This window comes from Pleurodeles waltl, chromosome 5, assembly GCF_031143425.1.
Source record: "Pleurodeles waltl isolate 20211129_DDA chromosome 5, aPleWal1.hap1.20221129, whole genome shotgun sequence".
Taxonomy (NCBI): Eukaryota; Metazoa; Chordata; class Amphibia; order Caudata; family Salamandridae; genus Pleurodeles; species Pleurodeles waltl.
In genome coordinates, this window is record NC_090444.1 from 1,041,915,864 (window position 1) to 1,041,929,490 (window position 13,627).

Here is a 13,627-nt window from a genome sequence, read left to right on the forward strand (position 1 = left end):
AGTGGTGGGAAGGTGTTAGGAAAAGAAGTAGGTTAAGACAGGCTGTGGAAGAGGAGTTAGAAAAAGCAGGGGTAGTGTGAGAGTGTGTGAGAGAGGTGGATAAGAGAGAAGAGCTTGAATAAGGTGGGTAAAGAGCATCATGTGAGCAAGTAGAATGTAAGAGGCGTGTGTGTGCCAAGGATGCAGGAGCCAATAAGTCTTGCGAGAATCAGGAGCATAGCTATTATTGGTACAGTCAGTGCAATGGCACCGCGGCTCCAAAAACGTGGTAGCCAAACTTTCCCTGTACTGCCTGCAGTTCTTTATGTGGAAGTCCGATCAGATGTTGTCTGTTGGGAGCCCTTCTTAAATGTTTACTTTGTAAAGAAGTAGGAGGGCTGGGGTATAGGGGAGGATCACATTATAGAGAGCACGACAGGCCCTGGCGATTCTGGATTGGGGTGAAGCAGGAGGGTTACAGAGGCTTCCTGTATACATTTATGAAACTTCTGCTCTTCTTGATCTGAGTTGCCTTATGACTGGATGGATTTTTGCAGCATCCCACATCCAGTTACAAAGCAGGTCACCTCCAGCCGGCGCTAGCCTGGAGACATCAGCGGATAAGATCCCATCTATTCTTCCTGGTGATAGGGCCCCATCAGGGCCATCTGGATCTCTCCCCTTCAAGAGAGACCAGACTCGGTTCTGTCAAAGGAGTACATCATGTACTCGAGAACTGTTGGATTCAGGGCAGCAAAATGGCCAATTGGCAACATGTCAGCACAATACAAAACACCATGGTTAAAATAAATATACCAAAAACAAAAAACTCAACTTCAGCTCTAATGATGAAAAATATCCTTCGGGAGAGATCAATCACTCTCAGATGATTTTCCTGTGCCTGGAATTACTAGTTCGCACCTATCCATCATCCAGGCTTCTATATCATAAAAGTCTTCCTGATGCACTGTTCTATCTACATAGGTTTGAGCAAGAAGCATTTCCCTATTTTGCTCTTCCAGACTACTATACGTCTCAGATTTGGAAGTATCAAGTATTGTGAGGATGTTCAAAATCTCATTGTGATTAGGGCATTGGTTTTTGGGTATGACCACCACTTAAAGTGGACCAACACAGGTTGACTTGTAGTGGCGGCCAGTAAAGTAGACTGGGTGCTAAGGGCCTTACTGCAGACAAGGGAAACAGGTCCCCTGTTCCCGGATTTAGTAGTAACATAGAGCTCTGATTGGGGTGCACTGGGTACGCCCCTGGTGATGGGTTTGTGTGGAGGTAGGACATCATACTTAATTTCTCAGAACTGAGCATAACTCATCTCACATAATCCACAAGAGCATTGACATTTGGTTCTCGCTGACCTGGGTCTATATCAAAGCTTGGTCAATGCTATCTGAATGTCAGGCTAAACCTGTGAATCAGCAGCTCCCTTGACGCATCTATGATGAAACTGTTTGCTTTGCATTAGCCCCGTCTCCGACTCCGAACTTTGTCCTGTGGAAAACATCAATATGTGGTAGAGGGAACTCGTTATCCCTGGTTCATGTTACCATAAGGTCATTTCAACCGGAGATAATGTTAAGATAATCAGACTTCGCCATCATATGAAGAATGGATTTAGTATAAACCCAAACAAAAAATCATTTTTTCATGTTGCCGCAAAAAACAATACTAGGACCATATAAGAAGCTGCTGTTCATCGTATTTTTTTAAACATAACATATAGTGAATTAGGTAAGCTCTAAAAAAACTTCTAAGTGAACTTTATAAACATATTGTTCTCAATTGTACTTTATAAGAATATTGCAAGTCAGCCAGTGGTACAGTGAGTATACCGAGGGCCAAGGCCGCAAGCTAAGTGCTCTAATAATGCAGTGTTACTACGGGGTGACTTGTAATTTATTTGTTTTTCCTCAAACTTTATTACGTTTTGCAGGGTAGAAGTTATACATTGATAGTGGTATTATTACGAAGCCATAATCACATTCAAGAGTGATAGTGACAGACGCAGATTCATATAAGTTAGGTCTTCTGCACATATCATAAAGAAGAAAAAAGTAGCGATTCAAACACGATCAGTAAATGAAGTAACATTTCAGCAATTCAAGTGCCCATTGTAACCCCTTGCCCCTAGCATCCCTAAATAAAAGGTACAACTAAGTAACATGCATGGGCGGAGTTGCTAAGGTAGCTACTATCATGCAGGGAGTTTAAACCGGCAAGATGGGTGGTTGGGGGGGAATCAGACGTGGCAGAGGTATAGGGCATTCTTAAGGTTGTGGGGTATCAGACTTGGAAGAGGTGAAGTGCTCTTGTACGTGTAGGACAGGAAAAAAGCAGACCTATAGAAAGAACGCATATCAAGGAACCCCACACAAAGTCGTGGCCTTTCCAGGGGTCTGTGAGGACATCTGCCATTTGTGCCACAGTGAGACCCTGCCAAAGGGAGGCATGCCACTGCGACATAGAAGGGGCATCAGATTTCTTCCAGGCTGCAGCTAAGGCCATTTTGGCTGCTCTTAAGCTCAACCATGGAATGGATCGGACCCCGGCTGTTTGATGTTTAAGGGACTTGTCTCGCAGTCCCAGGAGAACAAATTCCGGGGTGTGTGGGAGAGGGTAGCCCAGGATCTCCCTCATCTGTGCCAAAATCTTAGTAGAGTTGTATCACGTGGCAATCCCACCAGATGTTTTGAAAGTCCTCCAATAGCCCATAATCCCTCCAACAACAAACGGACGTGTCTGGGTAGAATTTCTGGAGTTTTGCCAGGTGTAAATGCCAATCATATAGCACTTTGTAATGAGCTTCCTTAGGCCAAGTGAACGATCAAATCTGGGGTTTTCTCTCCACAGTTTGCGCCACTGTTCTATAGTGATCGGTGTCCCCAGTGTCTGTACCCAGAATGTCATGTGGCGAGGAGTAAAAATGTGGGTAGTAGAAGCCAGGAGTAAGTAGAGAAAGGAAATACAGTCCGAGTGCATCCCGACCGCTGCACAAATTTCTCTATGGGGAGAGGTCTCTGGTGGCTGCTAGCCTCATTTCTGGTTGGAGTACCCAGTGTTTCAGTTGGGTACAGTGGTATACCCCCGAGGCAGGTAGATTAAAGTTGCTGCGACAATTATCAAAGGTAAGAATGTTCCGCTCGTGAAGAGGTCAGATATGGGAAGACAACTGTCCTCATGGCATTAATCGAAGGGTCCTGGTAGTAAGGTGGGTTTGAAGGCTGCAGCGTAATGCATAGGGATGTAGGGAGAGGAAAATGTCGTTAAATCATATGAGTGAGTCACTCTGTCCCATACCTTCAGAGTGGCTTTAGTCGGAGTGCTTAAAGAGGCATTGAGTGGTCGATCGTATTTGAGCTTTCACAGGACATCTAAGGTTCTACCGATCACTGCTCTATCCATGTGGAGCCAGTGTTTGTTGGATTCCCTCAGGGACCATTCTGAGATCACTCTTAATTGTGCTGCTCTATAATACAATGTATAGTCAGGTAAAGGCCAGTTCCCCTGCATCTCTAGGGAGTGCTAACACTTTATGTGGAAATCAAACCCTCCAGTCCTGCCAGATGAAACTAGTAATCATCGAGTTGAGAGGAGCCAAATTCCTGGTCGATGTCGATGGGGAGTCTCCGAAAGAGATACAGAAGTCTTGGTAGCCCTGTCATCTTTACTACATTAATGCGGCCGAGCCATGTCAAGTATAGTGAGGCCCAGCATTTGAGGTCAGTCTTTAGTTAACGCAACAGAGGAGGAAAATGTGCTTTGTATAGATGGGCCACTTTGTTTGAAATCTTTATCCCCAAATAAGTGCTATCCTTTTTTACCCATTGGAAGGAAGGGGAGGTTGCTATCTCTTCCATTTCTCTCGTAGGAACAGGCAGATTAAGTAGAAAGGATTTATGAAGATTGATATGGAACCCAGTGATTGATTCAAAGGTTCAGAGTTTACTTTGAAGAACTGACAGTGACGTTTGGCGGTGGTGAGAGACATTAAGACCTCATCTGCAAACATGGAAATTTTATGTTCCACTGAGCTATAGAATAGTCCACATATTGAAGGTTCTACTCGTACCCTGGCTGCTAGGGGTCAATACTGAGGGCAAATAGAAGTGGAGAGGGGGGACACCCCTTGTGCCACGCTTCAGAATAAGTAGTCGAAGGCAGTCCTGTTTACCAACACCCTGGAATGCGGGTGGGTGTAGTTGGCTTGGACCATGGATATAAACCGGTCCCCAAATTTGAAGTGATGCAGTGTGTGGGAAAAGAAGGATGAGTCCACCCGGTCAGATGCTTTCACTGCATCTAGTGCCAGGGGCACAGTCGGGATACACTTTTTTAGTAGCTTTGTCGACCAAGTGAATCACCCTTCTCAAATAGTCATGAGTCTGTCTCTCTTTGAGGAAACCGGATCGATCTGGGTGGATCAGTTCTGGCATGATGTCTTCCAAAATTTTAGCTAATATTTTGGTGTAAAGTTTGGCATCTAGATTAAGCAAGGCTATTGGTCGGTAAGACAAGCAGAAGTGGGAGTCCTTTCCCAGCTTTGGGATGACAGATATCAGAGCTTCTCCCATCGAAGGTATCACTGTGTGTGTCTTGACCACGTTATTAAACAGAGCACTCAGATGTGGTACCAAGTAGTAACTGATTGTAATATACATTTGAATATACCTGTTGGGTATTTCTTATTTCTTTAGATACAGGTAGTCATTGTTGCTTAACTGTCTCTTTTATGTGTGACACCTTCAGCCAGCCCTTGGCATTAGTGAATTACAATTACATTCTGGTAAAGGCAACCTCCTCGCTATAGTGTCTGAATAAAACGAATATGTCACATAATGCAAAGGGGTGTTGTACTGAAACATGTGATTCTTTTAAAATGTTGCAAATGAACAAGCTCTTTGCTTACATATATTGTATGCACTTTTTGTTATGCATTACTGTGCATCTCACCTGTACCAAATGACATTGTGCTCCAGCAATAGTTGCATGCTTTTTGGCTACTTAAGAGAGACAAGTGGACTTGTCCTTGGAGGTCTTCCCTGCCAATTAATCATGTCTCTGCATTTGATGCTGTAATATTGTGTGCAATTTTGAAAGAGCTGGCAGAGGTTTTTCCACACCACACAACACTTACACTGCTCTGTTCTCAGTCCTGTGTTAGCAATTGTAGCATCTTGGCACGTGGAATGTCTCAGCATGCAGGGAGAGGAACATTTTATAAGAAAAGTCTTCCTGCTGTGGCATCTCTATAGATGGTGTGAGGCTTAAACCTCCTCCTCCACACGGACGCTGTCTGGCTGTGTTCCCAGCCTCATGTGTGCTGCTGCAACATTTCAGCTGGTGGGACAGGTGTTGGTAAAGTCTGTTGTGCGGCCAGTGGCAGCCCGGTGACACAAATGGACTTGCGAGCTTCCATTGTGTCATCACGTCTTGCTTATAATTAGTCATTCCAAGTGAGAAGCTATAACGTTTCTTACTATGGGCATGTTCTGACATCAACACACAACTGCAATAATGAAACAGGTAACAGTTTCTTCTATAGCGATTTCAGCGTTCCTCACTTGTAATAAGTTATTATGAGGAGATTCAAATTTTCTTATTATATGCTCAACATGTCCAATGAAAAACAAAGGTTAAAGTGAAGTTATGGTTAGCTTTGGTTATAACACCCAAACGTAGGTTACATAACATTTCAGAAATTCATCAAAAAAACACAAGTTAAGATGGAGTCATGGTTGTTATTAAAATCGAAAAACCGCTGAAATTTGCAAGTTACAGTTAGAACCGCAATTCAAAACTGACAGCAGACAGGCAAATTATAACTCGCACACCAAATGCATTGCTCATTACCTCAAACTTGATGTGACAGATGCTGTTACAAATGTCTTAAGTAATCTTACAGATGGGATAAAACATCATATTATCCTTAACACTGTAAATGATACAACTATGATCATAGTATCATTTATTGGGTTGAGTAAGTTATGTTAACTAATTACATTGTGCTTTTAGGTGTTCTTATTGGTATAAATATTGTGAGGTGATGAGCATTGTAAGGGGGTGTAAATTATGGTTTTGTATGTCTGTTGTGCAAGTTATGGTTTGAGGTCCTAATATACAAAAGTGTCATGCAGGTCCATCCAGGAAATAATATACATAAAATAAAAAGGTGCTTTCAATTTTAACTTTCAAAGGAAACTGTGTTCCCCGATACAGAAAAACAGAACACAATTACATTAAGCTTGTTATGAAATCAAAACTTTATTCAGAGCAGTGTGTTTACTTGTTTTGGTGTAAATCATTTCAGTAGTTTTGGGGATTTTAATGTTTGAAAAAGGTCATGGGTGAGCTTTGAAGGGTTATAAAGAGATCTTGTGCACACAAACTCTCAACATTTATAGCAATAAATAAGAAAGCTTTACACCACTTCTCTAAATCACAACACACAAATACAAAGAAAGCATCTTGAGTCATGTCATTCATATTATTAATGGTAAATTAATATGTCATGTCACTAGTTAGCTAATTTATGTCATTTGTGAAGTTAGTTGTTACATGAAAGGTGATGTCATAGAAGCTGCATGTAGGTGTGCAAGTTATAGTTTGTAGGACAGTAAGACAGATGTGTTATAATAATTATAATGTGTATTTCTATAGCACTAAGTACCCCTGACGAGGTGTTGAAGCGCTTTATGGTGAGTAGCACACTACCCAGAGCCTAGTTAGTGGTCAGTCAGTTGGTTATTGGGGTTAGTTTTGCATGCTGTGTGGGGGCTTGTTTTGTTTGATGTAATTATTAATGAGGGCTACGCGAGGCACAATTACTAGCTGAAAATAATATTGATATGGTTTCCAAACAGCTTTAAGGCAGATAGGCATGAGGTATTTAGAGTAACTTGTAAACAGTTGAGGGAGGGGGAAGGTAGAAAGAAGCAGAGGTCGAATTAAAAAATATAAGTGATGGAAGGTTAGTTTTTCATGCAGGATTTAGGGTTATAACAGGTTAAGAGTGTTTGCATGCAATTTGTGGGTGTAAAACCGTTTAAACAAACAGTTTCATTTAAAGATACTTCTCACAGCAAAAATGGTATTGGAGTTTATGCAAATTATATGCACCATAAAAATATATTATAAAAAATATTTGTAAACATCCACCAATTAAAAAATATAACAAGGCAATTAACATAGACACATTGGAACAACCATCAGTATACTCAGTGGCAGGTTTGTCACCAATTCAATGTCTGGTTTGGAAGGTGCTGCCCCCTTCATCCGCCTGAACCTGAAGAGCACCCCCACAGAACAGACACCATTTCCAGCAGAATGGATGTGTCTGGGGTCACCTTCTCCTTCTAGGATCTACTTTGCCTCGTGGATGTGCAAGCAATGGTTTGTGGAGCTAAGCATTACTACGGAATATCAGGAATTATTTTATGTTATTTTGTAACCATACCTGACCTTGTGTTTTTTACATGCACATGCATCAATATTATTATATATGTTATTAAAGCCAGCATAAACCAAATGTCAAAAACTGAATCTTTATATATCCTTCATCTCAATACATCCTTCATTATTCTTCACATTACTCCAAATTCCAAATACAGCCAACATTGATTCATATTATTTCTAGATGAAATAATTCGTGTACTTGTATCCCAAACTAGATCTTCATCCTAATTATGTCAAAGCCATAACCTAACAGTGATTCTACCCAGTATTCAGACAGGATTTCAATGGACTGCATGATGTCACCACCTTCATCAGATGTCATTTTTCCTTACATCTTGTCACATCTGATGTGTGTGTCATCTCAATCTGGTCAACACTATACCTAACTTGGTATGTCAGTGTGTTAACTAAACTTGTATTGATTCCACATCACCTTTCTCAAACTTTACCAGAAAGCCACTGCATTCTGTACGTTATTATATCGGTATTCCATGCTTGCTGGAACATTGATACTCCTATGCAAGGGGTCACCCCCCCATCCCTTGTTATATGTTCCATAGCATTTATAGATGGCTTACCACTTAGATATTTCTTACACCATTCATGTCGTGTCCTCTGTTATTCTAGATTGAGTTTCAATAGGTTGTACTCCTTTCTGTATTTGCAAATACCTATTGTAGAGAATCCACCAGATCCTTGGACTCACCTGGTTCTGGTGGACTCTGCAGAGACTTCTCATGCTTTAGGATCACTTTGATTCTGCGTTTGAAGAAAATTACAAGTTCAACAGTGTGAGGAGCTTAAAGTTCAAAGGTTAATGTGAGAAGTGTTCGTTTTAATCAAATGAAAGGATTAGCATTGAGGATAGGATTAAAGAGGACAATGGTAGAGGGTCAACAAACAGATCAAAGAGAAAATAAGATGGACAGAGAGGAGGAGGGATAGATACGAACATTTGCAGCCCAACTCAGGGATAAGAGAAAGAAAGCCCAAAAAGGAAAGCTGACCATGCTAACATTTTCTGTCTCGTTATTTATTCTGAAATTATTAATTTCCTTATCCACGCAGCTGCTCCAGGGTCGCAGTAGATGAAACTTTATCAATCATAATGAATGGAGTTGGTCCAGAGGCAATGTTCCGAATTCAGATGTTCAAATTTGTTGGGCTTTCGTACAATGATGTCTTCCTGCACTGCACTGTCCAGATCTGTCACAACACAGCAGCGATTTGTATGCCGGTGAGTACATTGAGAAAGAGTTTTTGTTGACTTACTGGGCATAGATGGGGTATCAGGAGGTTAGCAGGATTTGCAGACATATCATATTCTTTATCACTTGCTATTTTGGTGCAAGGGGTGAAAATTATAGTTACAGCAGAAAAATAAAATGCCACTATCCATCTTCATGTGAAGAATGCAAGAGAGTGACATATTCTACAAAACTAATAAGGTTAAACTGGCCGATGACAAAGATTCCATTGTAAATTTACTCCATTTGTTTTGAGACATTAAACATTTCTCGGGAATGTTGATTGTTGCATATTTCTATTTTTGATGCAAGATCTTTTACCAGAAGAGCTATAGAACTTTAAAGGAAATACATGTATAAGACAGGGGTGGCTCCTTCGCTATGGCGAAGGTGCGTCACCCCTCACCCCGCCCAAGAGCCAGGAGATGAAAAAACAATAGTTTTCTATTGTTTCATTTTTCATCTGCTGGCTCAGCCAGCAGTACAGGGGAGGGGGGGGTCCACGTGAGGTGGGAAGGTGGAGGAGGGGAGAGTGCACTAAGTGCGTGTGTGTTTGGCCGGCAGTCTGAGGCCGGCCAAACACACATGCGCACTTAGGTTTCTCCAGCCCGGCTGCATACACAGCAGGGCTGGATAAACATTACAGACCCCAGGTTTGTGTCTCAGTGACCAATCCTGACACTGCTTACATGCTATGTTTATCATGTAAGCAGCAGAAGGATTGCTGGGGAGCATGTGCTAGTGTCCCAGCGAATGCTGGGACACCACATGGAAAGAAGAGGAGCGCGAGACGGCAGGAGACGGAGACGGGGTAAGGTAAGTGATTTTTTTTTTATTATTTATTTCCCCCCTTCGTCTCTGTCCCCTTCCCCCTGTTCCCTGTCCCCATCTCTCCCCTTGAGATTTGGGGCAGCCGCCACTGGTGTAAGATATTTGTTTAAACAAATGGAGTAATGATTCGCTGTAAACAGAACAATGGCTTATAGAAGATACTTAAATAACCTAGCTATGGGCATGTTCGATTGCCTGATTGATATCCGGTTCAATTTGGGTTCTAAAGCAACACAAGCTCAATCAATTTCACTACCAGTCCAACATTTTACAAAGTGTGTATACTGGTGTAAAGAGTCAAGGTCCGTAGTATTGTAAAGACAGAGATTTTATAGAGCAATACATTCATAGAATATCAGTTCAGAAAAACAGTTTTACATAAACTGTTTAATTGATATTTTCAAGTTGAATGGCACTTGCCATTTTGTAAAAATAAATGTATATAATCGATTTGTTCCTCATTTCCTTTACATGTTGCTTTAAAGAGTAAACGTTAATCGTGAAAATTGATTCTTTCTGCTTTCTTTCTCCCCTTCCCTTTTCACAAAATGTCACATGGTGTTGTTTCACATTTTTTTTAAATTACTGTTTCAGGAGTAACGACCAGAAATTCCTTTCACTCCATTCATTGCCTTGTTTTCCTTGCATGTTCATTCTCCCTCCCACCTTCCTCTTCCGTCACTCCCCTTTGTGTTTTTGTCAGGGGCGTGGGGAACAATCATGGCAACCCTTTAACACACTTCTAAAATAAGTCTAAAACTTCCTCGTACAAGAGTCTTCTTTTTTCACTTTTTGTTTCTGTCAGCCTGGGTTTCCTACACTCCTATCTTTTAAAACATTATCTCACATGCCTCCCTCACCCTTTGTTCCCTAAACTCTTTTTTAAATCTTTCATATTAAACATATTTTTCATAACCTGCAGTTAGCTAAGAGGAGCATGATTAGTCCTATAAAAACATGTTGTTTGCAGTAAATATTATTTTATAAGGTTATGGGGTAATTTTTCTATTTTATTTGACCAAACTGGGTCCCGTCTAATATATGTTTCCAGTAAATGGGTTTTCGATTATTTGGTTCATCAGAAATTGGTGTACGGAAGGCCCTGTCCCTATGTACTCACATAGGCTCTTTGAAATAGTAATGGCTCTTCATGGGATCTCTCCTATTCAACTCTATGCCACGTCACCATGCTGTGCTCAATGTGTGTACCCTTAGTCGAGCCTGGCAGGCATTTACAAATACCTCTTCATAGTTTTAGGAGGAGCTTGTGGATGTTACAGCATTTTAGGAGACTATAAAAAAACCCATATAATTTATCGGACATCGTTTAGTTGGAAATAGGCCACACAAATAATCTCTTATTTTATTGTCAAAATTACAAAAAGTCAACATTTGGCCCGATAACTGAGTTCATTGGAAACGTTTGAGGGTTGAGCACAGGTTCATGTAGGGTTTGCGTGTGCCTCAGCCTGGCAAGGATTGTGGCTTTGGCTTGAGTAAGGGTTTACCCTCTCAACCAGTAACCCAGTTTCTCACAGATTGCAAGACAGATGTGCATGCAGTGGTTTGTGGCGCTAACCATAACATAGTATCAGAAGTTATGTCATTATATTTTGTCACTTTACCGGATCTTGTGGTTTTTTTTACACATTTATGCATTAATATTAACGCCTCAAATCAATATTACTGCCCCCAAATAAATACCATTAACAAGGTAAGGGTTTTACTCCTATTTCCAGTTCATCACTTGAAATGAATCATAACGTGTTGAATCCATATTAAACGATCCACATTCAGGATGTTTTGATTTTTTCTGTGCCTTTTCACTCCGATAAATATAGCAGGTTTGACATGTTGAAATCTGCCAGGGAAAAACAGACGGGGTGTGTTATTTAATGCACAGCTCAGAATTCTGATTTCTGTGCAAACTCTTTCTGCACAGGGGTAATAATTCATCCCCCCAGCTCCCAATAAGGGCCTTTAAGACATAACTCATTCTATCTTCATGGGTTTCAAACATAGGTTTAATGCATTTGATTATATGTTTAATTTCTCATTTTCCTGTCAGAGTTTGTGTAGTGAGAAGCTTCATGTGGCATTAATGTGTATTTTATTTCAATAGTTTTATTTTTCCTGTAATGTTTCGTTTAGGGGTACGCAAAAATATAATGTAAACTTCAATTAAAAGAAACTTTTACTGAAATGCATTTTCTGTTGCTGTAGACATTCAATGCTCTTCGTGTGACTGATCTGTTGAGGAAATTTATTTTCCAGAATTGCACAAATTACAGCAAGGTGGCCAGAGCTAAACGAAATGCAGCACCTACTCATACCATCTCTTATGGTCCAATCAGGAGAAAGCAGATGGAGGACGGAGAGGCTGATTTAAGTAAGACACTTAATAGCGCTTATTTCTAGCATTCTAATTTGTAAATGAAATATACTCTAATAGCTAGGAAGATTTGCCCAGAACAATCTAAATGGACAAAAAACATAATGTAAATGAAACTAAAAAAATTGATAATGCTGTAATTTGTTTCGCTGTTGCTCCTTTTCCGCACTATTTATGTTGGTTAATAACCGTAGAGTGAGTTTATTGAAAGGAAGACTCATTGTTAGTGCTACCCATAAACCTTGGCATTTATAGGTATTCAACAACCTTTGAAGGAGGACCAACCCAGAATTACCCACCTCCACCCTCCTAGCTTTCGATATGCGAATAAATATATTCCACTGTAGTGGAAGAATTTCTGTACTGGAAAATCCTATTTATAACGTTTGTAGTCCACCATTTTTTATATTGTTTACAAGGAATGTGACTTTTTGCTTGCAACAATGATTTTTGCGGAGGCCTGTTTATCCATATTTTGGGCTTACTCCTTGCCTGTGCCAGAGCTTGCTTAGAAAATATTACCCCTACTCTCTTCATGAAGTATTTCCCTAGTTTTAAGAATATGAACAAAGGCTCATGAGAGGAATGCCATTATTCCAAGAATGCCATCAAATATTTAAGTGTGTCCTGACCTGGGATGCTCTGCTCAACACGACCAAGTCCTTGTAGGCTCTCCACGTCTGACCTGGTGCTCCTTCCTGAAATGGATCTAATGTCTTCCTTCTCTTTTATGAAGCTGGGGCACACCGCTACTCTTCAGGTTCACCTCCATCTCCTCTGTGAGCACTGCTCAGTTCCCTGAAAGAGGCCAGCAGTGGCAGCCTGTCAGTACTGGCGTTCCAGTTCAACCATCCTCATTGTCCATTGCTTTGATGAGTGTCAGCCTGAGCAAATGTCAGCCTGACCAACAGTCAAAACATCTAAGTGAAGCAGGCAGGCACTTCATTCGTGCTAATGTGCAGGGGCCACGAAGACAAGGTTTGCTGGGCTGAAGATATCACAGTAGTGAGGGCAGTAACATCCCTCCCATCTATGATAAAGGGGGACATTATTGATAGAAGCAGCCATGGACACTTTAGGTTTAATCCCTGAAGTACCCAGGGGCTGAGAGTCAATCAGTAAAGCCTCACACCACCATTTCCCAACTCATCACAGACTGGGGTGGGATCAGTATGTCTCATTGGACCCACCTCACCATGTGTGGTAAGGGAGGGCCTCCCTCTCATTGGCTGATGCTTGCAAGGTTAAACAATGAGAGCGGATGGCAGGATCTTCAATTTTTTTGTTTCTCTCCCAAAGCCTCCAACTCCTTCCTGGGCCATCATGCTTCTCCCTCTCTTTAACCAATGCCCCTGCCTTCTGTTTGCAGGTAAGCCCTTCATTGAATGTTTTGGTGCAGGAGTTTATGTATGAATATATCTGTGTATGTGCTTTTGAATAGCTTGCTGTGAGTATATGCACATGTAGGTGCTTCTGAATAGATGGGTGTGAATATGTGCTCCTGTGTGTACGTGTGGATGGTTGAAAGTGAGTATGTGCCCATGTGTGCTCACAGAATTAATGAGCTGTCACTTGAAACCAGCTACCTTCCAAGGCGGGGCTTGGCAACTATGGGGTACAGTCAGCAGGGTTACCATCTTTTGATGTTGTCTGGTGAGCAGCACTCCATAACTCTATTTATATGGCAACCTCCTCCGAAGGACAAATG

General features: G+C 41.2%; 1 protein-coding gene across 1 annotated transcript in view; it reads left to right on the top strand.

The window, feature by feature from the left end:
* LOC138297352 (alpha-tectorin-like) overlaps positions 1–13,627 on the top strand; it is a 149,187-nt gene that overhangs the window by 120,294 nt on the left and 15,266 nt on the right. Inside the window, exons 7-8 of the mRNA XM_069236751.1 lie at positions 8,518–8,686; positions 11,802–11,916. Of these exons, the coding sequence (XP_069092852.1) occupies positions 8,518–8,686; positions 11,802–11,916 (284 nt within the window). The remainder of the gene's footprint in view (positions 1–8,517; positions 8,687–11,801; positions 11,917–13,627) is intronic.